At 56.9% G+C, this 27,144-nt stretch overlaps 6 protein-coding genes and 1 non-coding gene across 7 annotated transcripts; 4 read left to right on the plus strand and 3 right to left on the minus strand.

Annotated features, from left to right (window-relative positions):
• Positions 1-733: 733 nt before the first annotated feature.
• MYCTH_83040 (uncharacterized protein) lies at positions 734-4,336 on the plus strand (the record flags this gene model as incomplete). The annotated part of the gene is made up of 4 exons (XM_003663637.1): positions 734-927; positions 1,168-1,337; positions 1,434-1,728; positions 2,368-4,336. The coding sequence occupies 4 exons, from the start codon at positions 734-736 to the stop codon at positions 4,142-4,144; spliced, it is 2,436 nt and encodes an 811-aa protein (XP_003663685.1). The 3' UTR covers positions 4,145-4,336.
• A 43-nt stretch (positions 4,337-4,379) lies between these two features.
• Positions 4,380-5,179, minus strand: MYCTH_2127482 (uncharacterized protein; the record flags this gene model as incomplete). Its single annotated transcript, XM_003663638.1, has 3 exons — positions 4,380-4,556; positions 4,623-5,018; positions 5,174-5,179. 3 exons carry the CDS (start codon positions 5,177-5,179, stop codon positions 4,380-4,382), a joined length of 579 nt encoding a protein of 192 aa, XP_003663686.1.
• Positions 5,180-6,221: 1,042 nt separating this feature from the next.
• MYCTH_2305769 (uncharacterized protein) lies at positions 6,222-7,952 on the plus strand. Its single transcript, XM_003663639.1, has one exon. The coding sequence runs from the start codon at positions 6,386-6,388 to the stop codon at positions 7,784-7,786; it is 1,401 nt and encodes a 466-aa protein (XP_003663687.1). The 5' UTR covers positions 6,222-6,385; the 3' UTR covers positions 7,787-7,952.
• A 2,640-nt stretch (positions 7,953-10,592) lies between these two features.
• MYCTH_2305770 (uncharacterized protein) lies at positions 10,593-13,353 on the plus strand. Its single transcript, XM_003663640.1, has 2 exons — positions 10,593-11,602; positions 11,667-13,353. Exons 1-2 carry the CDS (start codon positions 11,135-11,137, stop codon positions 12,927-12,929), a joined length of 1,731 nt encoding a protein of 576 aa, XP_003663688.1. The 5' UTR covers positions 10,593-11,134; the 3' UTR covers positions 12,930-13,353.
• Positions 13,354-14,654: 1,301 nt separating this feature from the next.
• MYCTH_2305771 (uncharacterized protein) lies at positions 14,655-18,094 on the minus strand. Its single transcript, XM_003663641.1, has 9 exons — positions 17,695-18,094; positions 17,468-17,624; positions 17,254-17,360; positions 16,907-17,184; positions 16,708-16,828; positions 16,418-16,635; positions 15,405-16,270; positions 15,160-15,266; positions 14,655-15,094 (listed from the first exon to the last, which is right to left on the minus strand). Exons 1-9 carry the CDS (start codon positions 17,952-17,954, stop codon positions 15,046-15,048), a joined length of 2,163 nt encoding a protein of 720 aa, XP_003663689.1. The 5' UTR covers positions 17,955-18,094; the 3' UTR covers positions 14,655-15,045.
• On the plus strand, positions 14,809-14,899 carry MYCTH_t100. Its single transcript has one exon. It is a non-coding gene; the product is annotated as a tRNA-Glu (tRNA).
• A 567-nt stretch (positions 18,095-18,661) lies between the features above and the next one.
• MYCTH_108416 (glycosyltransferase family 5 protein) lies at positions 18,662-26,317 on the minus strand (the record flags this gene model as incomplete). The annotated part of the gene is made up of 6 exons (XM_003663642.1): positions 18,662-19,748; positions 19,854-20,230; positions 20,304-25,589; positions 25,678-25,763; positions 25,820-25,879; positions 25,940-26,317. The coding sequence occupies 6 exons, from the start codon at positions 26,315-26,317 to the stop codon at positions 18,823-18,825; spliced, it is 7,113 nt and encodes a 2,370-aa protein (XP_003663690.1). The 3' UTR covers positions 18,662-18,822.
• Positions 26,318-27,144: the final 827 nt, after the last annotated feature.

Below are 27,144 nucleotides of genomic sequence, written 5' to 3' on the forward strand. Positions count from 1 at the left end.
GGAGCACTGCAGTTCAAACCGTGCCTCTTCGTGTCCCAGAACGGTTATCTCAAGACACAATTAATTGTGCCTTTTGGTTTTTAAGACCTTTTTAATGCGAACCGTCATCGATTGCTCTTGTATTGCAGTTCCCGGCCTGCCCTCTGAGCACTCAACGCGTCAGGATACCAGGATCCTTATCTAGGGCAGCAGCAATTAGGAGATAAATGCTGGCTTCAAACGTGGCGCACCTTGCACACCGGCTGCAGGTTTCCTTAGTTAGCTCTCCCCGAGCTCGAGGTCACGGATTGGTCTGTACAGAGTCGATATCAAGGCTATGCCGCAAGCTTGACGACTCGTGCAGACCACATCTGCTGTATGACCTGATGCTGCCCTCTTGATGATGCCCCTGGGAGGTCTCGCTCCTTTCTTCCTGCATCTGCGTTCCCTCGATTGAGTGACGGACCTCCTCGACAAAAAAAAAAAAAATTAATCTGCCATCCCCCTCCCTGATGTTGGCTCTTCGGTTCTAGCTCTGTATATGTGTTGGATCTCTCTTCCACGCTAGCTTGGTAACGTCGCCCAGGGTGCTCTCCTGCTCCTCTTGAGATCCATCATGGATCCAGACCGTTACTGGCACGCGGCCGAGGGCTACGAGACCGATACCTTCACGACCAAAGAGGTCGCCCGCCGCTCTTCACGGCCAAAAGGGCCACCCAAACGGGGATGCCCACTACGCAAAAAACAACGGCACATGTTCAAGTTCCCCAACCTACGCGAAGGCCTCGTGTACATCTCCCTCTTGGTGCCAGCCTACGCCATGGCCCAGTCATTTGTCGGCGGCGACCTCTCACATCAGGCCCCCTACGGCCTGCCGGTACAGGACTTCGCCGCCGCCTTCTCGAGGTCTTCTTCGGACGCCACGTTCCCCATCCGCGGATACAACACGTCACTTCCCGCCGGCACCGCCCGAGCGACGGAGCGCACGGTTGACGGCTGGACCATCACCATCGGCCTCGCCGCCAACGTGCCGCTGACCAACGCGGCCAACGCGGCGGTCGACAAGAGCCTGTACATCGACGCGACCGCGCTGTCCATCACGCCGCCGGCGAGCATCCCTCGCTACAACAGCAGCAGCTGGCGAGTGTGCGCCGTCGTCTTCACCGACGGCCTCAAGGCGGGCGAGAGCGCCAAGTCGGACGGGTCCTGCTCGGCCGTGCTTCCGGACGACTGCATCCGCCAGCTGCAGGCCGACAGCGTGGCCAGCAAGGCCGGGCGCACGGGGAGCTGTCGGAACCTGGCCATTCCCGACAGCTGCGTGGGGCATTTCAACGGGAAGAATGGAGGGACTGCTTTTGGTGAGTTTCTGAGAGGCTTATTTGACTTTTCTTCTTCCCATGCCCATGGTTTTATGTCATTGTGCGGAGCTGACGATGATGATGGCCGTTTATCAGAGATCACGCCTATCGGCAGAAGCGGCCGCGCGGACAGGCAATCCATGTTCTTCGCTGCGGGGTTCGACCCGGTTCAAAAGGGCAACAAGTCGGCGCTCGAGGCTGCGGCGCGCCATATCTGGCCTGTGGTGTTGGCGTGGACGCATTTCGGCAAGACCGGCGACGTCCAGGACAGTGCTGGATGGTTGTCGTGCGCGAAAACTACAGAGTCGAAGGAGGTGACGGGCGGCGGGCAGAGGATGGGCGCTGAGAACGTATTGAGCATCCCCGGATGGCTCTTTCTGATCTGGGCCATGTCCATTGCTTTGATGTCCAATTGAAGAAGGAGGGTCAACACAGAGGACTCTCTCGAGAGGTTGGATCGGTGGTTGCATGAATTGGGTGGGAAACGGATGGAATGCGTCATCGGAATGCAGATTTGTTCAGGTGCTACAGGGGCGCTAGTGAATGTCCTCTGATATTTCGGTTCTTGCGGATAGGTTTAAATAACAATATCGTAAGGAGAAAAGTGTATCGGGTGGCCGTTTCGGACCACCAAACGATTTCTCACGTCGGCAGTGTGAAGAGCTCAAGGTTCAGCAGTAGTTAGGTGTCTGGAATGGGCCATTGCACAAATTCATTCAAACCTTAATCAGGCCCAGAGCAACCCACTGACCCATCAAGGTTCGCGCCCAGGCCCCGCTAGGAGCCCCGCAACACCCCAAGCTCGAGCGACCGAGCCGAAATTTTTTGGATTACGAGCGGGAACAGGAAGCAACCACACGCGTTGCGGCGCCTATCAACCCCTCCACGATGCATTCCGTCATCCGCCCCAATGCTTGGGTAGCGCTTAGACTCCCATCCGGAAGCACCAAGGTTCTCCAGGTTGCCCCGAATACGTGAGTTCATCCTGGTTCTTCTTTGGCCAGATCGCATGCTGATGCAGTTTCTACAGAACAATATCGCTGGGCAAGTACGGATCGTTCCCTTCCAATCTCATCATTGGGCGCCCATATCACCTCACATTTGAGGTATTAGACAAGGCACCCGGTGAGAACTTTTCTCGCCTTCGAGTTGTCCCTACCGACGAGCTCTACGCCGAGGTGTTCGCCGAGGAGTCGGCCCCGGAGTGTTCGACACCCGCGGCAGGCACAAACGAGACAGTGATATCCGCCACGGACGGGGAGGAATTTCGCTTGGTCGACGACGATGGCAACGTAGTCGCGCGCTCGAACCATGAAGTCATCGACGAGAATGCGCGCCAGACCCTGACGCAGGATGAGATCGAGGAACTGAAGAGAGAGGGCACCAACGCCGGCAAGGATGTCATTGCCAAACTGCTGCTGTCGCATACAGCTATCGATCAGAAGACGAGCTTCAGTCTGGCAAAGTACAAACTCCTCAAGACGAAGAAGTACATCCGGCGGTTCCAGGTCCTCCCGATTGACGTTCCGACCTTCGCACAATGGCAGCTCGAGGAGAGGGATGCCAGCAAAATCATGGACCTCCGGGCCGAGATGCTAGGGCTCGTCGGTTGTTGGGGCAATGTGCACTACGGGGGCGACGATGTCATGCTGCCGGATCCTAAGGCCCCCACCGACGCGGGAGACGAGGCGCGTGTTCCCGTGGACGAAAAACTGCTGCGGGGGAGGTGGCTCGTGGTGGATGATACCTCCGGGCTATTAGTGGCAGCAATGGCCGAGAGGATGGGCGTGTTGTATGAGAGAGAGGAGACAAGCGAGGAAACGACCGAGAATGGAGCCGCAACAGAGCAGCGACCTGCTACTGCACAACACCCACAAGAGCCCCAGCCTAGCGCATCAACTCCCGGAACACAGCAGCAGCAGAAAGATGGAGACACCGAAATGGCGGATGCGCCGATGACCTCAACCACCACGAGGCAGAGCGATGGAAGGACGAAGCAACAAAAAGCCCATCCCTCCGACTTTGCGATTCCATACTCTCAAACAAACACCATCACAGTGATCCACTCAACCAGTCAGCCGAATCTCTCGCTTCTCAATTACTGGGGATTCGACATCACCTCCCCCAACCATCCGCCACACCCCTTACTCAATCATCTCCTGACCCTTACCTGGCTGCAGCTCTTGAAGCCGGAACTCGATACCTCGTACTCGACACCACCGCTCACGGCGACTCCCGAGACTCTCGCGTCGTGGAAGCCAAGCCGCAGAGGCAACTTCCACCGCAAGCGAAGGAGGTACGCCCGGATCCGGCACATTGTCGATAGCACCCGGGCGGGCAACTTTTCCGGCCTTGTCTGCGCGAGCACCATGGACCCCATCAGCATACTGCGCTACACCCTCCCCTTGCTCGCCGGTGGCGCGCCGGTAGCAATCTACTCCCCCTCCGTGGAGCCCCTTGCCGCCCTTGCCGATTGCTTCAGCGTGCCGCGGCGCACGGCCTGGGTCAGCGGCAGCGTGCCCGAGATCGAGGGGCTCTCGAACGAGGAACTGGAACGCTGGCAAGGTAACGACCGATTCCCGCTCAACCCCACGCTGCTCCAGGGCGTGTCCATCCAGACGAGCCGCGCCCGTCGGTGGCAGGTCCTGCCGGGCAGGACACACCCGCTCATGACGGAACGTGGCGGGGCGGAGGGTTATGTGTTCACGGCGTGGAGAGCAAAGCCGGCTGAGGGGAAGGTGGCCGCCAAAGGGAAATTCAAGCGCAGGAAGGTTGATTCTGAGACGGCCACCCCTGCTCCCGCGTGAGATGGGTTCGCACAGTGAGTACGGTGTAATCCGTAGACCTGAACAAAAGACGGTTCAAGTGCACCCTGGCGTTGGCGTCGTTTAGATATTACCACCATTAAACCGGCCATGTGAACCTGCACCGATTGCGAGTCGCATAGCGAGCGCCCTATTTCCTTGCCGGCGATCTATCATGCAGCTCTTGTTTTTGTCACTACAACGACGTCTACCAACCTAAAAGCCATCTGCCGTTTTGTTACAGCCCCTTGCCCATAAACTTCCTCTTGGTAAAGCTCAACCACCACTTGCTAGGCTTGGCATCGCCCTCGTCGTATACCCTCGCCAGTAGCCGTGACGCAAGCTCTTGCCTTACCTGCGACATGTACTGCCGGAGAACCTCGGCATCTTGCCTGTCGCGGGGGGGCTCATACATCTACGCGAAGCAGAGTGTTAGCATCCGTCCCACCTTCAACACACAAGGCACCCAATTTCCACATACTTGATTCAGAGGGAACGCAGGGTCCCCCGGGATCGCAAAGTTCAGGTCCAACGCGAGGTTCGTCACATCCTTGGTCGCCTCCCGCAGGGTCGCATTCGGCTTGATCTTGCTCAGACAGTCCGACACGAACCAGATGCCGTACACGAGAAGCCTATCGGCGGGGCCCTGAATCTCAAAGTTGCGGAAAAAGGTGTTGGCGCGGAAGAGCGCGAGCACCTCGTCCAGGATGTCGTAGCTCTCCGAGCTCGGGTCGGGCGACTCGTTCGCGGGCAGGGGCGGATCCGGGAACGGCAGCGGGTAGACGGGGCCTCGGACCTTGGTCCGCAGCGGGAACAGAGGGAAGTTGCCGATCAGCCGCGGGGCCGGCTCGGAGGCGTTGAAGACGGAGTTGTAGGCCTACGAGTGTTGCATCGGGGGCAAGTCAGCGGCGCAAGCGGCGAGAGAACAAAATAAAAGGGGGGGGGGGGGGTTGGGGTTGGAGGCGGTGTCGAATGGAAGCCGAAGAGAATGCTGGTCGAGGGCAATGGCAATCATTGGACTTATCGACTCACCGGCATCGTGGGCAGCACGCGCCTGGCGAGAGCTCCTTGGATTGCTGGGGAATCGAAGTGGGATGTCTATTGCTCTCGGGAGCTCTATCGCAGCCTTGCGGGGTCGCTTGGGCGGGCGCAACCAGGCTGCTGCCAGTCAACCCTGACGTCGCTGGTTGTGGCTGAGCTGGCTTGGCGCGCGGTCGGAGTAACTATGTGCCTCGGGCACAAAAAGATGGAGGTGTCACTGCACTGCAGGCAGCCACACCGTCAGCTGGCGAAATTGGTGGGGCCCAGCGGCTTGTGCCTCATTCCCCGTTTCAAGCTCGGGGGGGGGTCTGATGACACTTGACACCAAGATGCGATCATGCGAAACATTTCCTCGTGCTCATTAATTATGCTGTCTGAGTTGGTAAAATCTGAGCTGGTGAACCTGGCTTCAGAATTTGGAATGCGTCGCGATCCCCAACGCGTCGGACTCTTTTGTAGAATGAATGAACTTGTCCGAGCCAGGTATCCGTATTTCGTACTGCAAGTGGTGCCAACTCGCAGCAACTGCATGTGGTGCCAACTCGAGCTTGCGGCCATCAAGGCACAAGTGATTTGACACGTCGGTGCCTAGCCGGATCCAGTCAGTGTCACGGGATTTCGCGTCCGGGCCGCGATGGCCAAGAGCCCATGTTGTTGGCACATTTTGCTCGCCACACCCGAAGGGCGAGTTGAGGGGGTCGAGCCCCCCCCCGGCTGGTCGCGTTGGTTTCTTAAACCCACGCATTCCTACCCAGCCAGTTCCCGAGCTGGCCAGAGACCCTCTTGTCGCACAAATCACTTCACCACTGAAATACTCGTCTTTTCGACGCCCAGAATTACAGTTTATCTTAGGAGCCAAATTATTTGGGTCCTAGTTTTATTGTTTTTTTTTTTTTCGCTATTCATTAGGCGACACATTTTTGCGACCGAGGTCCTTCGCGCCTGTTCGTGTTTTGCGGGGCGACAATCGCGACAAGCGGGTGTCAATCCACCCACCCCGGCAAGGCGACCAGCCTTCCTTTTTCGATGCTCACAATTGAGTAAGTCGCGCCTTTTCGTGTTTTCAGCAGAGAGAACCGAGTGGACAAGATTCGCCAATTCGAAAATTCCTTGAAAAGGATATTCCCGCTAAGGCGCTCCGCCTACTGAACCAGATCCTTATTCAGCAGCAGCTTTCTCGGTCAGCTGCGCGCCATCGTCCACATGCCGACCTCACACGAGAAGTCCGGCTCGCCGGAGCGCGCCCGGCCCTCCAAGAACGGCAGCCCAACCCAGTCCACACCGGCGACAAGGCAACCGAGCCGGCGTCGGATGACGCGCATAACGCGGGCCGAGCCGGGCTCGTTATATGACATCATGCATGACCACGCCGGCACCCCCCTCTACGTCGTCCCCATCTGTTGGACCGATCAACACGCCCAGTTGCTGGGCGCACGGTTCCGCAAGCGCGCCACTATCACCACGCCCGTCCCTGAACTGGTTCCCGGAGTGTGGCTTGAGCCGTCCAAGATGGCGCAAACCCTGACATCCGAGTTGCACACGCTTGCTCGGGAGGACGCGACACCGGCGCGAGCCTTCTGCAAGAATCGCGCCATCAAGCACATCCTCTCCACTCTGTTCCCGACAACATTATCCCGTCCAAAAACTGGCGCCGAGCTGAACCTCTACTTCGGACATCGTGTCTTCAAGAAGGTGGTTCGCATCCCTTGCGTATGGAAGAGCCCTAGCTGCACCGACACGTCCTTTGACTCGTGTCCGGCCTTACCCGCAACGTCGTTCAACGGCGTGCCAAGCAGTCCTCGCGATGCGGGCATGCCGATGTTGGCCTACATCAACAAGTCGCAACTCGCCGCGGTTCGCAAGAACCTCTACACCGTCCTCCGCGGCCCTGGGGGCTGCGCCAACGAGCCGGTCAGCAATCTCCAGCGGCTAAGATCCAAGATGTTGATACCGGCAGACCCCGATCGCGACCGCTACATCATCGCCATCCTCCTCGCCATGGCGCAAGCACACTTTTACCATGAGTCGTCGTCGCGTTCCTCATCGCAGTCCGACTCGCAGAGCGGCCGGAAATCCTTCCGCATCATGCCCCCATCATTTCGCGACGTCCAAGTACAGGTTATCACGCATGACGAAGGCAACGACAACGACCCCAACTTTGTCGTCTACACGGCGACGGTCACGGCGACTTTCCTTAACCGCTTCATGTTTCCACACAAGGCACCCAGGGGCCCAGCGGGAGAAGACGGCGACGCCGGAATGGACATCTCATACACGCCGGTCAGTTTCTGGCCCATTCTGGGCCTGAAGGAACGCCTCGCCAAGGCCCTAGGCAGGGAGATCGCCGGCGACGCAATATACGACGATCCAAACTACATCGGTCTCTGGGGTCCCCTCATCGAGCCGCAGCAGTCGCCGGTGTACCACCCAGTCAGCCTCAAGCGGAGGCGTACGGACCGGGAGCCGCTCTCGCAGGTGTTCAACAGTAGCTTTGAGGAGGAACCACCGAGCAGTTCGGATGATCGGCCCGTGCTCAGTCCCGCGGCTAAGAAGCGAAGGACAGCTCGGCGGGTCAACGGTAGTAGTACCTTGGAGGTATGCTGATGCTGGATGGTATGATGATGACAAAAAGGTTTGGCGTCCGGGTCTTGGTTTCCTTTTCTCCGCCGTTTGGGCGGCAGGCAGTTTATGACTTCATCGCGAGGCACGACGGGTCAAGTCACGGGAAATGGTGCATGGAATGGGACAATATACCCCTTTCGCAGGACCGGCTAGACGGTGAGAGGTGTTTATGACAGTGCTGAGAGTTGAGATATGTCCGGAGATGGCAGCGTGGTCATGGCTATGCTCTTGAAAGTTGCATCATATATGCAGCGCTAGGTTGACACCTGGCTGTTGCCTTAAGTCCTCGCAGCGGCGAGTAGACATTCGGTGCTTCATTCTTGTTCGGCAAAGTATACATTTAAAAGAATATCCTTGCCTGGTTGGGGATACGTCGTGGCCCCGCCACAGGTCCTATCCATCTTCGCAAGCCTTCCGACTTTTGCCGTGATTCATGACTTAACGTGACATTTACGGTTGTTATTTCTCGCAACCGGCGAGGCGTTTCCATGAGGAACAGTGTTGAGTTGCTTGGAGGCAACGGCTTACGGTCTACCTGGCCAAGCGAGCATGAGAACGTATCATATTCCAGGGCTGTGTGCACCATCGTCATGCTCTTGGTGAGCGGCCTCTCCTTCGCAGGGCGAGGAACTCGACTTCAAACAAGTGCAGCGTTCCTTTCCCTCGCCGCGAGCGTGTCGGAATCTTAATCTCGGCCACCTGGGGCTCCCGCAACTCGGATAGCTCGCACACCCGAGCTGAATCGGACGTTCCAGACTCGTTTGCACGCTGCACGTTCGGGGGCACATGAGTTCGAAGCTGGCTCTGGGGCGACGGGAAGGAGCGGCAGGACCGTGAGCGTGATTTGCTTTCTCGTCGGACAGAAATACCAGGACGCCACTGCCATATCGGGATCGTGTCCGGAGGACTGATTTGGTTCTAGAGCGCCCCGACTGCCATCATCAGATCATCAAAGGAGAGTACGATGTCCGCACGACCGAAGAGGTTTCCCCTCTCTTCACATGTCTGTTGGCCTCAACCGCGGCGAGGGATACCTCATTCCCAGGCGAGCTCGCAGGCAGACACACCAAGGCGGGGTCTGTCGCACTGCATCCAAGTGAAGTAGCTGTGCTTATGTGTGGGGGACATTTCTTGCGGCAGTTGAGGGCCTTGGGATCAGAGCTCTCTATCTGTAGTACATATTTAGCGTAAGCTTGGGATGGTCGGAGAAAGCACCGTAAGCGGACAGCCTGGGGTACTAAGGGCAATAGGACCTTGAAGCACGGAAGGTGTGGATGCGGCACATGGTAGTGGGAACCCTCCGGGCGGAGCCGCTCCTCTTAGAACCCAATCGTCCGTGTTCCTTTCGGCGCCAAGGGTCTAGATTGGGCAACTCGCTTGCTTCCACCGTTGCGCTACTGAAGGGCTCATGTTCGGACGAGAGAGAAAGCAGCGGTGTAAACCTGACAGTCGGGCTGTCAGGGGATGGTTTTCTCAGGCCATCGATCTAATAAAGTTACTTTTGATGGTTGGCCACTTTCCAATTTTGACCGAGCAACTTGGGATTCACTGGCGTAGTAAACTGTGTCGGCACGTCCGTTTGGTTGTCGAGATATACTGCAAAGGGCTCGCAACGGCTGCCACTGCCAGCGTCGTTGCTTACTTACCTGAGAAAGGCCTGGGGAAGGGAAAGAAAGGGCGTACTCGGATATCCAATTTCACTGGCCAGACAACCCTCTCAAACATGGCGGCCTGACGCTCGGCGGTGTGCACCTCAGAGTAGCAACGGTAGAACTGATGGCGCTAGACTACCAAAAAAGCAGGAAAGGGTGAGGCGCAGCATAGAGGGTCGGGGCTTCACTCCAAAATGGGAAGGTCACCCCGGCTAACCCGCAAACCCGCGCAGGCCCCACACATCGCTTTCCCCAGACTTTCCCCAGACTCTTCCCCCGCAATGCCGGAGCGGTCAAACTTAACAGCAAAACTGTCAACCTTCTGCACACCAATACCGGTGCCCGCGCCTTTACCAGTCTTTTTTTTTTTCCAGTTCTTGATCCCGATAATACGTTACACCCGTGCCGTCGACTACCGCCCCAGCAAACAGATGACAGTCGGGAACTCTACCACACCTCGCATCAGCGCTTGAAACCGAGTGACACTGAACCTCTCACATTTGCCCTTCAAGCTTAGGAGACAATACATACAATACATACATGTGCGACAGAAGTAAAGAACGAGAGTAATATCTTTGGGCTTCTTGTTTTGCTCCCGGCCATCGGTTTCTCCACTCGAGATCGGGGTCGAACGGTGACTGTCCGAACTCGAGCCCAGATTTCGTAAGGCGGGCAACCCTCCGTCCAGGTGACGACGACTGGTTCCCCGCGTCCGCGAATGTTGGAGAATGCCCGCTGCGACTAACGCTAGCGGCCGTCTGCGGATCAACGCCGAAACGAAGTGCTAATGCACGGCTGCCCTGCTCGCCATTTTGTGTTGCCGAGGCTGACACTAACGCCAGGCACAAAAAAAGCCCTCTCTTCACATGCTTTTTTTCCCCACTGCACCCCCGCCAGGCACGGCGAGACATGGAAATGAGGTGGCTCATATTGGCGGAGGATGGAGGTCGTGGCTCAGGTTCAGGTGCGTGACGTGACCAATGCAACCCAGACTCACCCTGTTACTGACTGTCCAGCGGAACCACTCAGTGAACCCCTCCTACCCTTCCACCGTGGTGTTCCAAGGGTTGTAAGCGCCCTCTTCCTCAGTAGGAAAATGAAGACTGAAGATGCCGGCTGGGTCCCTCATTCGGACAGTTTCTCGGCGCGGAAGACGCTAGCAGCTCCCACCCCAACTGAAGCAAGCTAACTCACCCCGGACTTCGCAAACCGAATCGCAAAAGGAGTCCGGCTCCATTGTTGTTTCTCGGGATCTTTTGCCCACTCCGCCCAGATCTCCATGCAGTCGCGTGGTCACCTGGGCCACTGCGGAGCCCTAGGGCACGTTGTATGTATGTACATGGCCAAGTCGGACTCCCCTGCTATACGGTTTAGTCTGTACACTAAGTACTTCGCCGAGTCTTGTATGGTGGGGGGTCATGCCCAGCAGTCACTGTTGAACCCGTGTGGGCATCCTCGAAGGGATCCGTCTGCTCCGATCAGACAGGTGGATCACCACGATGGGCCTCCCCAGAAGCTGCTACTATATGAGGCTTCCTCTCGCCGCCCCTCTGGTGGAGCTACGACTTGAGGCTGGTCAGTCAAGCAACCTCTCGACTCCTCGTGCCTTGTCAGCCCCCTCCTCTTCCCCTTTCCTGGTGTCGCGTGCCCCAGCAACCAGATCACCCCCTAACGCGCCATGAAGGGCTTCACCACCTTGGTCACCGCCGCCCTCCTGGGCCGGGCTGTTGCGGCCCCTCCGGAACCGCCCACGAAGATTGTCGAGAAGAGGGCTGCCCCTACGGTCACCATCGCTTCAGGCTCCATCGTCGGCGTGAGCCGCCAGGCCACCGAGGCCTTCAACGGCATCCCCTTTGCGGAACCGCCGGTTGGCCCGCTGAGATTGAAGCCTCCCGTCAGGCTCAACTCATCTCTGGGCGTCTTTGATGCCACGGGGATTGCCCCGGCTTGTCCGCAGTTCTTTGCGGACTCGGACTCGAACGATTTCCTGTCCAGGGTCATAGACACCGTTACCAGCTTGCCTTTCTTCCAGAAGGCCCTCAAGGTCAGCGAAGACTGCCTGACCATCAATGTCATACGGCCGAAGGGTACCAAGGCTGGCGACAACTTACCCGTCCTGTTCTGGATCTTTGGAGGAGGTTTCGAGGTGAGTTATTGTGTCATGTTCCAACATTGCTCGGCCCATATTCCCCCCCTAACTTCCATATCAGCTAGGCTGGAGCTCGATGTATGACGGCGGCCCCCTGGTTTCGAACGCCATCGACATGGGCAAGCCATACGTGTTCGTGGCCGTCAACTACCGTGTCGGCGGCTTCGGTTTCATGCCGGGCAAGGAGATCCTCGCGGATGGCTCGGCCAACCTCGGCCACCTCGACCAGCGCATGGGTCTCGAGTGGGTTGCCGACAACATCGCGGCGTTTGGCGGCGACCCCAACAAGGTGACCATCTGGGGCGAGTCGGCGGGCGCCATCTCCGTCTTCAACCAGATGGCTCTCTACAACGGCGACAACACGTACAAGGGCAAGCCCCTCTTCCGCGGCGCCATCATGAACTCAGGCAGCATCGTCCCTGCCGACCCGGTCGACTGCCCGAAGGGTCAGGCCGTCTACGACCAAGTCGTGGCCAAGGCCGGCTGCGCCGGGGCCAGCGACACCCTGGATTGCCTCCGCCAGGCGCCTTACGACAAGTTCCTCGCCGCCGCCAACTCGGTCCCGGCCATCCTGTCGTACAACTCGGTTGCCCTCTCGTACCTTCCCCGTCCCGACGGCAAGGTGATCACCAAGAGCCCGGACGTCCTGGTCAAGGAGGGTAAGTACGCGGCCGTGCCCATGATCATCGGTGATCAGGAGGACGAGGGCACGCTCTTCGCCTTGTTCCAGTCCAACGTCACAAGCACCGACAAGCTCGTGGAGTATCTCGGCGGTCTCTTCTTCCACGGGGCCACCACCGAGCAGATCGAGGGTCTCGTCAATACCTATTCCACCTCGATCCTGGCGGGCTCGCCGTTCCGCAGCGGCATCTTGAACGAGATCTACCCGGGCTTCAAGCGGCTCGCCGCCATCCTGGGCGACCTCGTCTTCACCCTGACCCGCCGCGTCTTCCTCGAGGCCGCCACGACGGTGAACCCCAACGTCCCGGCGTGGTCGTACCTGGCCAGCTACGACGAGGGCACCCCGATCCTGGGCACGTTCCACGGCAGCGACCTCCTGCAGGTCTTCTACGGCATCCTGCCCAACTACGCGAGCAAGAGCATCCAGAGCTACTACGCCAACTTTGTCTACAACCTGGACCCCAACGACGCGAGCGGCGGCACCAGCGCCAAGAGCAAGGTCGCCGAGAGCTGGCCGCGCTGGACCGGCACGGAGCGCAAGCTCATCAACTTCTTCTCCAACCGGAGCGGCTATCTGAATGATGACTTCCGGTCCGAGTCGGCCAACTACATTAGCTCGAACGTGGGAGCTCTTTACATTTGAGTGCATGTTTTGGTTGTTTTCTTTTTTTTTTTTTCTATTCCCTTTCCAAATGAATGAACGTAACTATGGGCGATCTTGAAGGGTTTTAATGCTCTCCCTAGCATTAGGAACGGCTGGCATGTATGCAATGGGCTTGGGGTCAATGATACTATTTCTTATCTAGGTACATATCAGTTGGTTACGAATGTCTTGGATATGATCTTGGTTGGCAACTTGCACACACCATACGGTGCCTATTGTGGCAGTTAGGGAGTTATCCGTTTACGCCCGTGCGTCCGGAGAGAGAGAGAGAGAGAGAGAGAGTTGCATGTGACAAAGCCAACGATGACTGCTTCCGGTCCTTTTTTGCCCAAATGAGTCAGCAATCAAGAGCTGATGATTGTTTTGCTTTTGAACCGCATATTACCCAATGATGATAACCCGATATTGTCATGAGATCGACTCCCGAGGGCCAACAGGCTTCGGTTCGACACGCAAAGTCTCAGCTCTTCTAACAAGATGTTCAACAGAAGACAGAGAATATAATCAGATGCTATCTGCTTGTCGGAGCACACTGGATCCCACGGACATTCGGGTCTCCCCCGCGGGTTGAGATACCGCACCAAGCAATAATATAAGACATGCAACATCAAAAGCCCTGAGCAGATGCTGCGTGATCTGATTGGCGACCTGGAATGGTATCATTAGTATTTTTTTCGTGGCTGATGGTCATGAGTGTGAATCAGTTTCAAATAGTGTCTCTCTGCCTTTCTCTCTCTGTCTTTCTCTCTGTGTGTGTACGGAATACGTACATACATAATTACATCCCTTCTACAAGTAGGCTAGTCTACAATCCTGATATCAACATCCCTTTTCGTATTGATCAGTGATCACGCCTGTTTCTGTCTCTCGCCACTTTTGCCAGCTGAACTAACAGGCTCCAACTATGTTTCCGATGTCTCCGTTGGTCTCCCCAACGGTAACGACACCGTCTCCGCAGTTGTAATACTGATTCATCCATACGGCATCCGGCTGTTGGTCAAAAACCACCAGGAACAGGAGATTGCAGAGTTCCTGCGGGTGGGATGGAAGGTTGTGAAGAGAGAAGTTCGAGTGTTCTATTAGGTGTATTCTGAAAAGAATTTCTGTTCTTGCCGCCCCTCCGTGCCTGTTGCGGGTAGCACCGTGATCCACGGTCCCACAAGGTGATCGACAGTCAAGATTAATACCTCCAAAGCAGCAAAGCAGTTGCAGAACCCCGCTCGCAGATGCTGTCGCCATGGGAATTAAAAAGGCCACGCGTTACGGAGTTACTAAGACTCAAACTTCTGGTAAATGTGCAAATCTCAATCGTGAATAATAAAGGTCCGAGGTAGGTGCCATGAGGGGAAAGCAGAAGAAGGAATTACGCAGGGGCAGACATATGGCCATGTTCCGGGCCGCGCTTGATCTTCAGGGAGATTTGTATGTATGTGGTCAGGAAGGGAAATTTGGTGCCTGTGATTACTTAAGCCTCTCGGGCCATTTGAGCATCAGGAAGGGGAGATTCAAATGATAGATTGGGAATCGCTACCAGTGTTTCTCTACGGATCAGACGATCGGAGCACTCCGTACAATACTCGCACGACCATGTATAATGTCTCAATGTCTACGATCTTTCTCTCAGTTCCTTTGTTGCTCGGTACTCATGCAGACACCGCGTGTGCAATGCATTGTATGCATTCGGTGCATGCATACGTAATTACAATACGATAATTACACCACACCAGCTGGAACACAAGAATAACAGCACATAGCAGACTTATGTCCTGCTCAAAGTGTCGATGCTTAGGAGAAGAGAGTTGTTTTATCTACCACAAATTAGCCCGCCAGTTCCAACAATCAGCAAAAGCCGCCCTTCTCGGGTGTGGTGTAATGGCTAACATCGTTGACTCTCATTACTCAGCAGTGAATGTTCTCAACAGCTCCGGGTTCGATTCCCGGCATCCGAGTCACAACTTCTTTTTCTTCTCAATCTGTCCCTTTTCTGTTTTATTCTTTTGCCCTCTTCATCAAACAGTTCCTCATGTGTTGGAACAAAAGAGTGTCTTGCAACGCCGGGCTAGCCATGCGTGACCACTTCACACGAGGACTCCCTTCATGGCAAGCTCATAAACAGCTTCAGGAGCTTTGGGTAGATGGGCGACCTGCTACAGTTAGCCGCAACAAGATCATGTTCAAGGACGGGAACAAGTGTGTCTTTCTGCCATACCCCAGACCTGTCACCGGATCCCATCCCTCCTCGACCGGAAAGCCGTCAGTTCCGCATCCGGGGTTGGATCCCACGGTGATGTCGGTAAAAACCTCCGGGTGTTGATACTGAGAAGCCATGAGCAAAACCTGGCGGTCAGAGGGGTTAAAGGGGGGGGGGGAGGAAAAGAAAGAAAAGAGAAAAAAGAAACAAAAAAAAGAAAAGAAAAAAAAAGAAAAAAAGGGGGGGCAGGTTTAGCAACTCACGAGGACCTGATGCACAAAGCCGACGGGGCCCTTGCCCACCGCCCGGCGCTCCTCGTTGATGAGGGTCAGTATGGAGGCCCAGACCGGCGCGGCAGCCGAGGTGCCGTGCATGCGGTTCGGGTAGCCCCTGAGGACGACGCGGAAGTTCTGGCCGACGGCGGCCACGTCGGGATAGCCCCTGCCGAGCCTGTTGAACAGCTTGCCGCCGGCCGGGGGGGGCCGCAGGCTGTCGAAGCTCATCCCGGCCGCGTTGTCGTACCCGAGCTCGGACAGGTTGGTCTTGCGCAGATACTCCCTCACGTGCCTGTCCTGCCACTTGGGCCGCCCGAAGATGTTGGAGAAGCCGCCGCCCGAGGCGAACGTCCGGGCCGCCACCTCGACCAGTCTCGGCTCCTTGCCGCTACCGCCCCGGTCGGCATGCTGCTGCTGCTGCTCCTGCTCGGGGTCGACCAGCGCGGTGGCCCCGACGCTGAGCACGTACGGGCAGTTGGCCATGACGCGGGGGCTGAAGACGGCGCGGTCCGGGCCGAGGCAGCCGGCGCGGGGGTCGAAGGGGCGGCCGCCGACGCCGAAGTCGCCCGACGACTCGACGACGGTGACGCCCTGCAGGGCCAGCTTGAGCACCTCGAGGCACTGCCGCCGCATGTAGCTCGCCGGCCACGAGTCCTCCGTCCCGCTGTAGCTGACCGACACCACGCTCGTCGGCCGGTGCCGCCCGCACATGAGCGCCCCCGCGTACCCGCCCTGCTCCGGCGTCGCGTTCGGGTTCGGGTACTCCGGGTCCCGGCACTCCGGCGTCACGCAGTTGCCCGTCATGTTGAATGCCGTCATGTGGCAGTAGGACCCGTCGATCGCGTCAAAGAAGGCTGGGGGGCCACGTCAGTGTCATATATATTATGCTTTCTTACTCTCTTGTTTCTTTTTTCTTTTTCTTTTGTTTTCTCTTCCCTCCTCTTCATTCTTTCACTCTTCTGTTTTTATTAGTACACAGAGAGTTGATGGCACGCACGTACTGTTAAAGAAGCCCGGGTACTTGGTATCAGCGCGCTGCTGGTCTTGCTGATACCACTCGTCGTCCGTCTGGAAGAGGACCGTCCTCTGAGGCCATATCAGGGGAATGGCAATCTGGAAGTCGAGGTCCGCTTCCTCTCCGGCCCTGAGTGTGTCGTTGGCCGGGCCGAGGGCGCCGTTGATTGACCGGAGTTCCGGGTGCGTCCCGCGGGGGACCCAACTGCTTTGGGTCAGTCATCATCATCAAGCTTACCGCCGTGCTGAGGCGTTCAAAGAAAATGGGAAACCTCACGGGGCAACGTATTTCCAGTAGTTGTCGAGATCTTCCTGGCTGTAATGCTGACCCAGTCCCTGGAAGATGCCGAGCTCGTTGCCGCTCGCGGCTCGTGTACCGTTGGGGAGTTGATATTGAGCTAATTATCCTGATTGGTCAACAACTGTAATTACCAAACATCCAAACAAGAAAACAGAGAAATGACTTATGAACGTACCCCGAATACAGTTGGGTGTGATCTCGGCGCTGCACGGTCCGGTCACCCGGAAAGGGCTGTCGTCCACGACGGGATCATCCGGCGATCTACTTCCTCCTCCTCCTCCATGACCCATTCCATGGGCTCCCTTTCTGCCCTGGCTGGCCAGACCCGCTACGAGAGAACGCCGGTCCGCTTTCCTCCACCTGACCATTCTTTCCTCACGCCCACCGGCCATGAGCTTGATGCCAGGAGTGATGTAGTCGATGTGATGCGACACGTCGCGAGGAACATGGTACCTGGCCATTCAGTTGGTCCTGCTTATTAGCTCACTCAAGGGTGGGAGAGAACGGGCGGTTTTGCCTTACTCGGAACAAGCAATGTTCTGCACACCCGTCTCGAGGTTTTCAAAGATGTGGTACCTCGTGAGGAGCAATTTCTCGAGCTCGTAGACAGGAGCATCGAACTGAATCCACTGTACCGGCAGCCGCGGACATGCTACTTTAGCTCCTTGCTTTGTGTTTTCCCCACTCAAAACTCCTGGCCATAATTAGTATATGGCGGTAAACAACTTTCGCTCACCTGCTTGTTGGCCGATTGCGAGATTCTTCCTTCATCAACCCCTGCCGACGCCAGCCAGCGTTTGACCTTGGCAACCGAGTGTTCCCGAGGTGCAAAGAGATCTTCGACTTCGCTCCTCGAGAGGTGTTTGCCGTAGTTTGGGGAACGTGGGTCGGAGCTAATCATGTTCATGTAAGTGTTCATGTAAGTGCACCATCAAGTCATTGGTGTCCCCTTTTCAGACTTACATGTCCATCAGCAAGTCATGCGCAGCGTCCACGTTGGACTGCTTCAGCCCGATCCTGACCGGAACGGTGGACTCGGCATCTGCGAGTCCTCTCTTGACCCATCCTTCAACGTTGCCCGCCTCGTGTCTCTCGTGAAGGGTGTGCGACGGCGGGACAACCCGCCTCGATAACATGTCCCTACTACTGATTCGGGCCCCCGAGGCAGTCCCGAGGAGACAGCAGAGGCTAGCGATCCCGACCAGGGCGTGACGAATGCGCATCTTTATTGTTTCTCTCAGCCGCAAGCCAGTAGAGATTCGATCTCCCACAACAAGAGGAAGTTATCAGGCCAAGTGTCACATTTCTTGAGGGGGGGGGGAGACAACACGAGCCATCTTAAGGCGAACGGGTGTGCTGACTGACAACTCGGACACAGTGGCAAACCAAGAACAGGCGCGACCCGCCAATGTCTATTTTCGTATTAATATCTGTTATCCATCTTGGCAGGGATAATTATGAGGACCTGGTACAAGCTTAGCCTGGGAGTAGGATTGTGGAATGTGCGGCCGGGTAAATGCTACCTTTATTGCGGTACTGGGCCCAGAACCCTCTTAAAGGGAAAGCTGCGAGCTACTTGCACATCTTCCCGAGACGAATTCGGGAGAGAGGATGATGAGTTCCGCCGCTAGTCATAATAGCAGTCTCACTCAAATCCTCTCCTTGGTACGGGGCCGTCTTCCGGTCAATATTGCAACCTGTAATATTGTACAGCACATACATACGTAGTCGTAGTGTTGTACTGGCTCAAAGATGCCTCTTGAACACATGGATGAGGCTCAAACCCACATAATCCGAAGTCCTAGAACCTGAGCCACGTGCAATGCTGCTGCTAGCAGCAGCTTTTGGTGAATTCACTGGGGTATGCCTTCAAATGGCGTCCACAACGGTATGACGTCTTTGTCAAGGGGAGAGAGATGGAGGTATAATTATAGAATCAATCATTAAGTTGTATATATATTCCGTTCAAAGACGCCAAGATATGCCTGCTACCTAATATACCATCGTCTCTATATATGGACCTACGTACAAGCTCTAAACGGTCTATCAAGTCAACCAACCGCCCCAGGACGCCACCCAAACGAGGACTGATTAAGGCTTGGAAACCTGCTCCTTCCGGAAGAATTTGAAGAAGCCGATGGGAATGATCAGCTGGAAGATCAAGCAGACCCAGAAGAACGGGCTCGCAATCCCCGGCATGACACCCTGAGAGAAATCCGGGAACGTCGTGTTCGGCGAGAGAGCGTTCGGACTTGTCGCGCGCGCCAGCATAGTGAACACGCTTCCCACCACCTGCGCCCCGATCAGGACGGTCAACACGTGATGCCGGGTCAGCGTAGCGAGCAACAGCATGCCGATTCCGACGCCCTGGATGTTGTCTAGCAGACCTAGCCACAGCCAGAGGCACCTCGACAGGATCGTCGACCCCACGGGGCCGCCGGCCCACGGCAGGTACCAGCCGAGGCCGCTGGTGCCCCAGAATTCCTGGGCCCAGCGCGGGGCGCACAGGCCGATGGCGAAGATGGGCAACAGCCAGGTGTGCTCATCCGAGAAGTACGAGAATGCGTACAGCACCAGCGCCCACAGCCCGCAGTAGAAGCCGAGCGCGAGGAGGAAGATGCCCCAGCCGGGAACGTGCTGCGTGTTGAACAAGAACTGCCAGCTGCGGCCGTAGGGCGCCGAGAGCCAGTAGTTCTGCAGGATGATCATGACGAAGAACCACGGCACGACCTTGCGGCGATACAGCGAAATGTAGAAGCCCGGGATGGTGGCGGGGGTCTGGCGGTAGAAGTCCGGCAGCCCGAGGTAGAGCACGACGCCGATGGCCCAGCACAGGAGGCAAATGGGCACGCCTATGACGACTGCCTGCGGTACCTTGGAGGTGCCGACAAAGACGGTCGCCGTCGGGTCTGTGTCGGCTACTATGGAGCCCCAGTACCAGAGACCGATGCTGTAGACCTGGGCGAAGCCCGAAACGATCAGAGCGCGCGTAATCCATTGCTTGGTGGGCGCACCGCCTTGTTTCACCTGTCAGCATCTGCCTGCATACACGCGAGGGGGGGGGGGGGGAAGAGAAGAAAGGGGAAGGAGGCAGGGAGGATTGGGGCATTAGGGAGCCATACCTTCGTCGCCAAAGTTTAGGGCAAACGACAGCGCACCGCTGCTGGCACCGGCGGCGTAGAAGCAGGTGGCAGCGTCCTCGATCTTGTTGGCTACGCGCCAGTCGGGGATGAAGGGCGCGACGCCGATCAGCAGGAAGGCGAAGCCGAAGAAGAACCACGGTAGAGACAGAGGGTAGACGGACTTGAAGTTCCGCTCCATCGCCCACCAGAGCAGCGAGGTTCCTATGTACGTGGCCGCGACCATGTAGAGCTTCTCCGGTGTTTGGGTTGTCTCGCCCGTGAGGAGGACGATTTGATACGAGCTGACCGAGATGATCTGACAAAGAGCGAGGAGGAAGGAGTAGAGCGGCCAGTCGCCAAGACGGATGGAGAGGATCCTGGTCAATGGTCAGCACAGTTTACGCAACGACAACAAGATTAGAGAGCCCATCCTCGAGGCTCGGGACTTACTTCTTCAATCCGGTTGGGGGTTGGTAGCCGTCGCCCAGCAGGAACTCGTCGTCCACGTCGTTCGGCGGGGGCGAGACATCGAAGGCGGACCTGGCGAGGCTGCTTGGCGTTATGCTCCGGTGGCGTTGGCGGCCGCGGCTGACAACAGACTCGTTCCTCCCTGAGCCTTGTCTTGACGCCGGCCGACTGTTCGCTGGGCTTCCGATCCTGGAGTGCCTGCCCAGCTTGGCATCCCGGTATCTGGCGAACCATTCTTTCTCGCTCTTCTTGATGAACGCCTCGATGCACAGCTCGTTGGCCGAGTTGGACGCGGTCAGAGACTCCAGCATCTCCTCAAACATGGCATAGTACTCGCCATTGGAGTCGTTAAAGAATTGGTCAACCTGCTGCAGCTTCAGGTCGTGTCTATCGCCGACGACGTCGGGGAGACTGAGAAGACTGCTGTTGCGGTGGCTCTGTCCGACAGTGGCTCGAGGGGGGGCCAGCCCGAAGTTTGGGGTCAAATTGGGCGAGTCCATGCCATCCTTTTGTGCCCGAACACCGAAGCTGTCGACACTCATGGTGCTTTCCCTTGCCGTGGCATTCCCGTAGATGCTTCCTGCAATGGAGCTTGCGGCGGAATCACGGGGCGAGCTGGGAGCCGTGCCTGTCACCCACGGAGCCGAGGGACTTGGTAGGTCTGGGCTCAACATTGCCCTTGGTGCCGGCGAGGCGGACGAGTGTGGTGGCATAAGATGTGTCTCTGGCCCTGGGCTAAGTGCCGAGGACCCATGGTCAACATACGTGGCCGTGCTCGTTGGGGAAGGCGGCCGGGATGACAGCCGGGACGGCGGCCGGGACGGATTTGGGCTGCTGGGACTGAGTGCCTCGAGCTTCTTCTTTCTCGCCTCTTTGTGGTGGATCCGGATGGACTCGCTGTACAGTTCATCCAGCTGCTTGACCCATTGCGCGACAGGGAAGCGTTGCTTGGCGCTCCAGGCGCGCATGAGGGCGCGCTTGGAAGGCTTGCATTCCAAAGCTGACACAATGGCCTGCTTGAACTGCTGTAGGAGATGGGACGGCGTCATGGACTCGACCGTGTACCAGAAGCCGGGCATCTGGCCGAGGCCTCCAACGCGTGCGCCGACGCCCAGCGCGCCCTTGCGACCGAACTCAACAGCGACCAGACCGAAAGGCTCGTCCCGCGAGGGAATGAGAGCGAACTCTGCGCCGCTGAAGACATACGGCGGCAGCTGGGTGAACTCGGGCTTGCTAAACACTCGCTTGGGGTACTTCTCCATCAGCTTCTGGAGCTTCAGAGCCGCAAACCGACCGTAGAGGTCGATAACCGGGCCGACGCAAATGAGCTGCGTCTTGGGGTACTTCTCCAGAATGCTGGGGAAGATGTCGGCGATGAGATCCACGCCCTTCTGCAAACTCCAGCGACCGACGAAAACAAACAACTCTGCGGTAGGGTCAACTTCCAGGCCGGCCCATTCTTGCGCCTGGCGTCTGAGGTCGGCCCTCTTCTCCTCGAAAGCCTGGTCGATCTCAATGTCCTTGGATTGCTTCGAGACGTCCTTGGTAGGATCCCATTCGGCCGTGTCAGACGGGTCGGGGTTCGGGAGCTGGCCGATATTCTTCAAGCTCCAGAAGATGGGGTACCGTGCAAGAGAGCGGTCACCGTACTTTTTGGACACGCCCACTGCGCCGAAGCCCCGCTGATGGATCCGGAGGTAACTGGCACCGGCGTGGAGCAAGTTGAAGACTGAGCCGTATTGTACGTATTCCTTGACTATTTCCGGCGACAGGTTGAAGACGTCACAGACCTCTTTCTGTTCTTCCGGCGTTCGCATCGGCCACAGACCTTGGAATTCGGCGTTGTGAAGAGAGAGACAGCAGGGAATGGTCCGCGGGAGGAGATAAAGTGGAGCGGCAGCACCGTGATAGTCGTTGATATGGTAGATATCGACCGGGAACCGACGGATTGTCTCGGCGATGCAGCTGTTCCATGCGGAGTACAGAATGGCGCTCTCGATGTCGTCCATGCGAGCGATGTACGGGTTCGCCTTGGTCTGCTTGCGAAAGATCGGGGCATCGAGGAGGACGTAGGTGATGTTTTTGGTCGTGTAGTAGTAGACCTCTATCTCGTAGGGCTGCCCCATGACGTTCACGAACATGGATTCTGCCCGGGTCATGCGGTCAGTCGGGTAGTCAACATCGCCCACCATGGGAACAACCCAAATGAGGTCGACATGAGAGAGCGCGCTTCCCATCAGCTGGGCCATGACGCCTAGGCCACCAATCTTGATCTTGATACCGAAGTCGTCAATGTTGTACTCCATGGTAGCGATGAGCACGGTGCGGCGGCTGCCGGTGGCACCAACAGGGGCGACGGCGGCGGCGCTCTGGGCCGGCGACGGAGTCATGGCTTTCATTTCGACGCTGCCTTTGCCGAATGATTTGAGGTCAAGCATGGAGATGCTGCTGAGCCCCAGGGGCATCCATCCCTTGCGAGTGAAACCCGACTTGTTGACCTTGACTTGATAGAAGCTGCGAACATAAATCCACCCGGCTAGCACGGCGAAGATGACTGGCAGGACGGCGAGCAAGACGAAAATCACGATCTGGAGGCCCATATTGCCTGCAGGCTCATACCTGAACTTGAAGGCCGAATCGTCGAAAACGAGCTTGTAAGCGAGCGCCGGCATGGGTGGCGGTTTCGTAATGTTGATGACGTTCTTTGCCAGACTGCTGGGAGGCAGACGATCGACCACGCCGTCTCCGTCGATATCTCCGAAAATGGCGGTGACGTCGGGCTGCTTGTCCGGATTGATGCCCCAGACGTTGAGCTGAAAGTTTGCTGGCCACTCGTACATGAAGTGCAAAGACCAGGTGTGGTGATAGATGAGGTCCATGGATCCAGGCAAACCGGAATCGTATCCCCATTTGTTATACGGGCCATGAATACGAATATGGGGGAGTGATCTCTCCCACTGAACGTCGTTGCTATCGGCGTGTTGGATGAAGGCCGAGGAGCCGAGCGGCTTACTGTAGTACTGGACCTGGATATGCGTACCCGTCCATTTCTGCAGGTCCGTTCCGTCCCACTTCAACTTGGGAACCACAGGCCTCGTATCCGAGGAGTCATAGGGGAACCATTCGCTCCAACTTGACGCCCAGTTCGTGCTGTACCGCCAATGCGTGGCGCCAGGGGCGCTGTGCTGGATGTACACATTATCCCCTTCTTCGCCAGCCAGCAATGTTCGCGAATAGTTGGCCAGAGACGGGAAGACTACGGGGTTGTTGATTCTGCCGAAGCGAATGAGAAAACGGTCGGTGGTGTTCGTGGAAATGCCACCCTTGGTGAGAGCTTTGTCGATGGTGATCTGGATGACGCCATCTGGCACGTTCCTCAAGCTCGTCTCCAACCTCCAGCTAGACTGAATCTCTCCTGTGTAGCCAAACCGTTTCTCCGGCGTGATAGTGCTGCATTTCGGCGACTGGAAGGTGAGCTTGGTAGCGTTGTGCGCGCCGTCCGTGGTGACCACCGCGGTCATAGCATCCTTGAAGGAATCGCAATCCATCTCAACGTTATACTCGATGACAATGCCGTCGATCTCGCCATTTGCATCCGTCGAATCAAGAGACACATCATGACCAGGTGCGAACTTCGTAATCATGGGGCCCGGTGCCACCCATTCCCCGGCCGGCACGTATGCCCGGAACTCGAAGGGCTCGAGGTCGATGCTGGAGAGACAACCGGCGCTCTTGCCAGTTCCCGTGAAATTGTTTTTCCGCGGAGAAGCCTCTAGTCGAATGGACTTCCCGTTGCTGAAGAGGTCCTTGACTTCGGTACCCTCGTCGAAAGGCGAGACGAAGGCGTCATTCACGTCGTCGCAGGCAAATGTGTACGAAGCAGACTTTTCACGGTTGTGGTATACCAGCCACACTGGCGTTTCGGTCTCGTTCTGTAGCGGGTGATACATGTCGCGAACCACGCTCCAGATGCCGAACTCTGTCGGGGTTGTACTGCCATTGAGCGTGATGAATTCGGTGCGCTTGGAGAGCGTCTGGAGAAACCAGCCATGCTCAAGCACCGGAAAGGAGTCGCGGAGAGCAAACATGTGCCGGAAGATGTTGCGAAGAGGCGCTGACGGATCCCGATGATCGCGGGAGACACCGGGATCTGTGCACCCATGGCGCCCTTGTTCAATGGGCCAGCCGATATACTGGCCGATCGTAAGCTGGAAACACCCGTGAGCTTGCCACGCCGGGGACGGGGCGAACGCTTGCCGGCCATAAACGTAGTTGGAAGCGGTTCCGTCCAACGCATACAGTGCTTGCTCCTCGCCGTAATATACCAGCGGGGCGCCGGGCATGAGGAGGGTGGTGACGAAATAGCCCAGGAGCATGCGCTCGACCCCGAGTTTGATGGCGGGCCAGCGAAAAACATCCTGGTTGGTCACGCCATACAGATGGCGCGGGTCGAACTTGTTGTTGTTAGGGTTGAAAAAGTCGTTGGTGATGACCATATGGTTCCAGGCGTCCACCCAATCCAACGGCAAGTCGTATCCAGCCTCAAGATTGCCGCTCAATCCGAGGAAGCGGGTCAAGAAGCGGTATATCGAGTAGTGGAAGGCGCCGGCATCGAGCGCGCTGTTCCCGGCCTCGCGGATGAAGAAACGAGAGGAATCGGAACTGGATGGTTCAAGGGCGATGGCATTGTCGGGTTTCTCCAGTTCCTTGGCCACCTTGGGTTCCCGGCCGCGCCCGAGATAGATGGATCCAAGGTCGTTGCCGCTGGTAATTTCTCCAAAGATGACAAAGTTCTTCTTGCCAACCTCACTCGCACATTTGCGCATCGCAGAACTGAACGCGGCCTGCGCATCAACAGTGACTTGAACGGCCTTGTCAATACGGAAACCGTCGACATCCAACATCCGGATGGCCATGCACGAGAAGCGCTGGAGGCGAGCAGCTACCGAAGGCTCCCATTCGCGGAGGCGGTCTTGGACAGATGCGAATTTGGCGAGTTGGCGCTGCCAGTCGGGGTACACACCGAAGGCCTCGATATCGCCATACTGGTCGAAATCGCTGTCATAGCAACCTTTGAGCCCTGGCGGGTCAATTCGAGTCCCGTCCTCCAGCCAGAACTGCGGATAGTTGCACGTCTCATTGTACTCGTTGCCGATATCGAAATCGTAGTAGCGCCTTTCCGGATCCTTCCAGAGAACTTTATGTTCTTCGGTACGGAACGGTGTGCTTTCGTTCAGGTAGCCCTCGAACCCGATCAGGTCGCCCAACCTGTCCTAGGGTTAGCCGTCCCGCCGGCCGCGAGAGAAGCAGCACATTGCATATTTACGTAGCCATAGTGTTGTCCATCACGACCCACATGCCGCGGGCATGGATTTCGTCAATGACCTGTTGCCATGTCTTGATGGTGCCGAAGTGCTTATCGAGCGTGGTCAGGTCGATGGGCTAGATCTCGCCGTCAGCACGGAGAGGAATTCGATGTGTTGTCCTTCAAGACGTACCGAGTACGAGTCTGCACCCCACGGAAGGTTGACGAAAGGAGAACCTGCGATGTAAAGACCCTACTTTCCCGTCAGAACAAGCTACCTGTGGTGTCGAGGGACCTCAACGGTGCGCGGTACCTTGATTCCCATGCCAGTGATATAGTCTAGCGAATCTCTGAGGCCTTCGAGATCGCCGCCGAACCGGAGCTGGGTGCTCATCATGTCGGTTTCGTAAGGAGTGGAATAGATGTCATCGTTTGACGGGTCGCCATTGACAAAACGATCCAGGAAGATAGTGTAGAATGGCATCCGCCAGTTTTCCGGAGACGGAGCATACTTGAAGTCGGGTTCATCATCCTGACGCGATCCCCAGTAGTCGTAAGGGCTTGTGGCTGACCGGTTTCTATTAAGATTGTAGTCTATCAGGCTGGCGTCGAACTTGCGGCCGGAAACGAAAGTCGGAAGAGAAAGAACCGTAAGAAGGAGCGTGCCAGTGAGGACGGAGGGACGAGTCATCGTCACTGTCGCCCGCCTGTCATGGAGGGTGATAGATAATACGACGAAGCAAACGAGAGACAACAGAATACACAAACGACAGACAACGACACACTACACTGCAAAGCGTAACACGAAGGAGCGAAAGAGAGGCGATGCCATGAGGTGGATGAAGAAAAAGGTACACCCCAGGTTCGAAAGGAGCTGGCATCCAACGAGGGAAAGCCCCTTGTTCCAAAACTCCAGAACGGCCACTTGCCCGTCCAGGAGGGAGCAGCTAAACGAGATTCTAAACTGGGAGTCTGGAGGCATCAAGGGCGGAGGTCCATCCAGGAGGTTCTCGACCCGCTCGGGTCACAGAAGGAGAGAGCCTATGGCGGAGCATGTCAGCATGGTGTATCTCTTGGCCGAATTGTTATCGGTCCATTCTCCGGGCGGTGCGCCAGCTGGGTACACGATGCGCTCCTGTTCCCAATGAGATTCAGCACAGCCGGAAGCCGGCAGAAACGCTCTTCCTGGGAGTGGGGTTCGTGGCCAAGGCGTTCCTTGAGCTCTCGTCCTACTGCCTCCCCACGTACTCGTAGTTATCCATCACCGTTTGCCACAAGCGGCTCTGCTATGCCGCGCTCACCGGAGAGTGCCGTGTAATGTACGTCGCCCGGGAAGTAAACCAGTCCTTTCGTTCCAGGAAGTCTGGCAGGGATCACGTTCGAAACCAAGTGCGTTTGAGCGCGGGAGTAAATCCGACCTACCCGGCAGCACTTGCTGGCTAGTGTACTCAAGGTCGTGCAAAACCTGCGTTTGAGGTGGGGAGGGGCTCTCCTTCTTTCGCCGCATGTTCCCCATTG

This window comes from Thermothelomyces thermophilus, chromosome 4 (assembly GCF_000226095.1).
Source record: "Thermothelomyces thermophilus ATCC 42464 chromosome 4, complete sequence".
NCBI lineage: Eukaryota > Fungi > Ascomycota > Sordariomycetes > Sordariales > Chaetomiaceae > Thermothelomyces > Thermothelomyces thermophilus.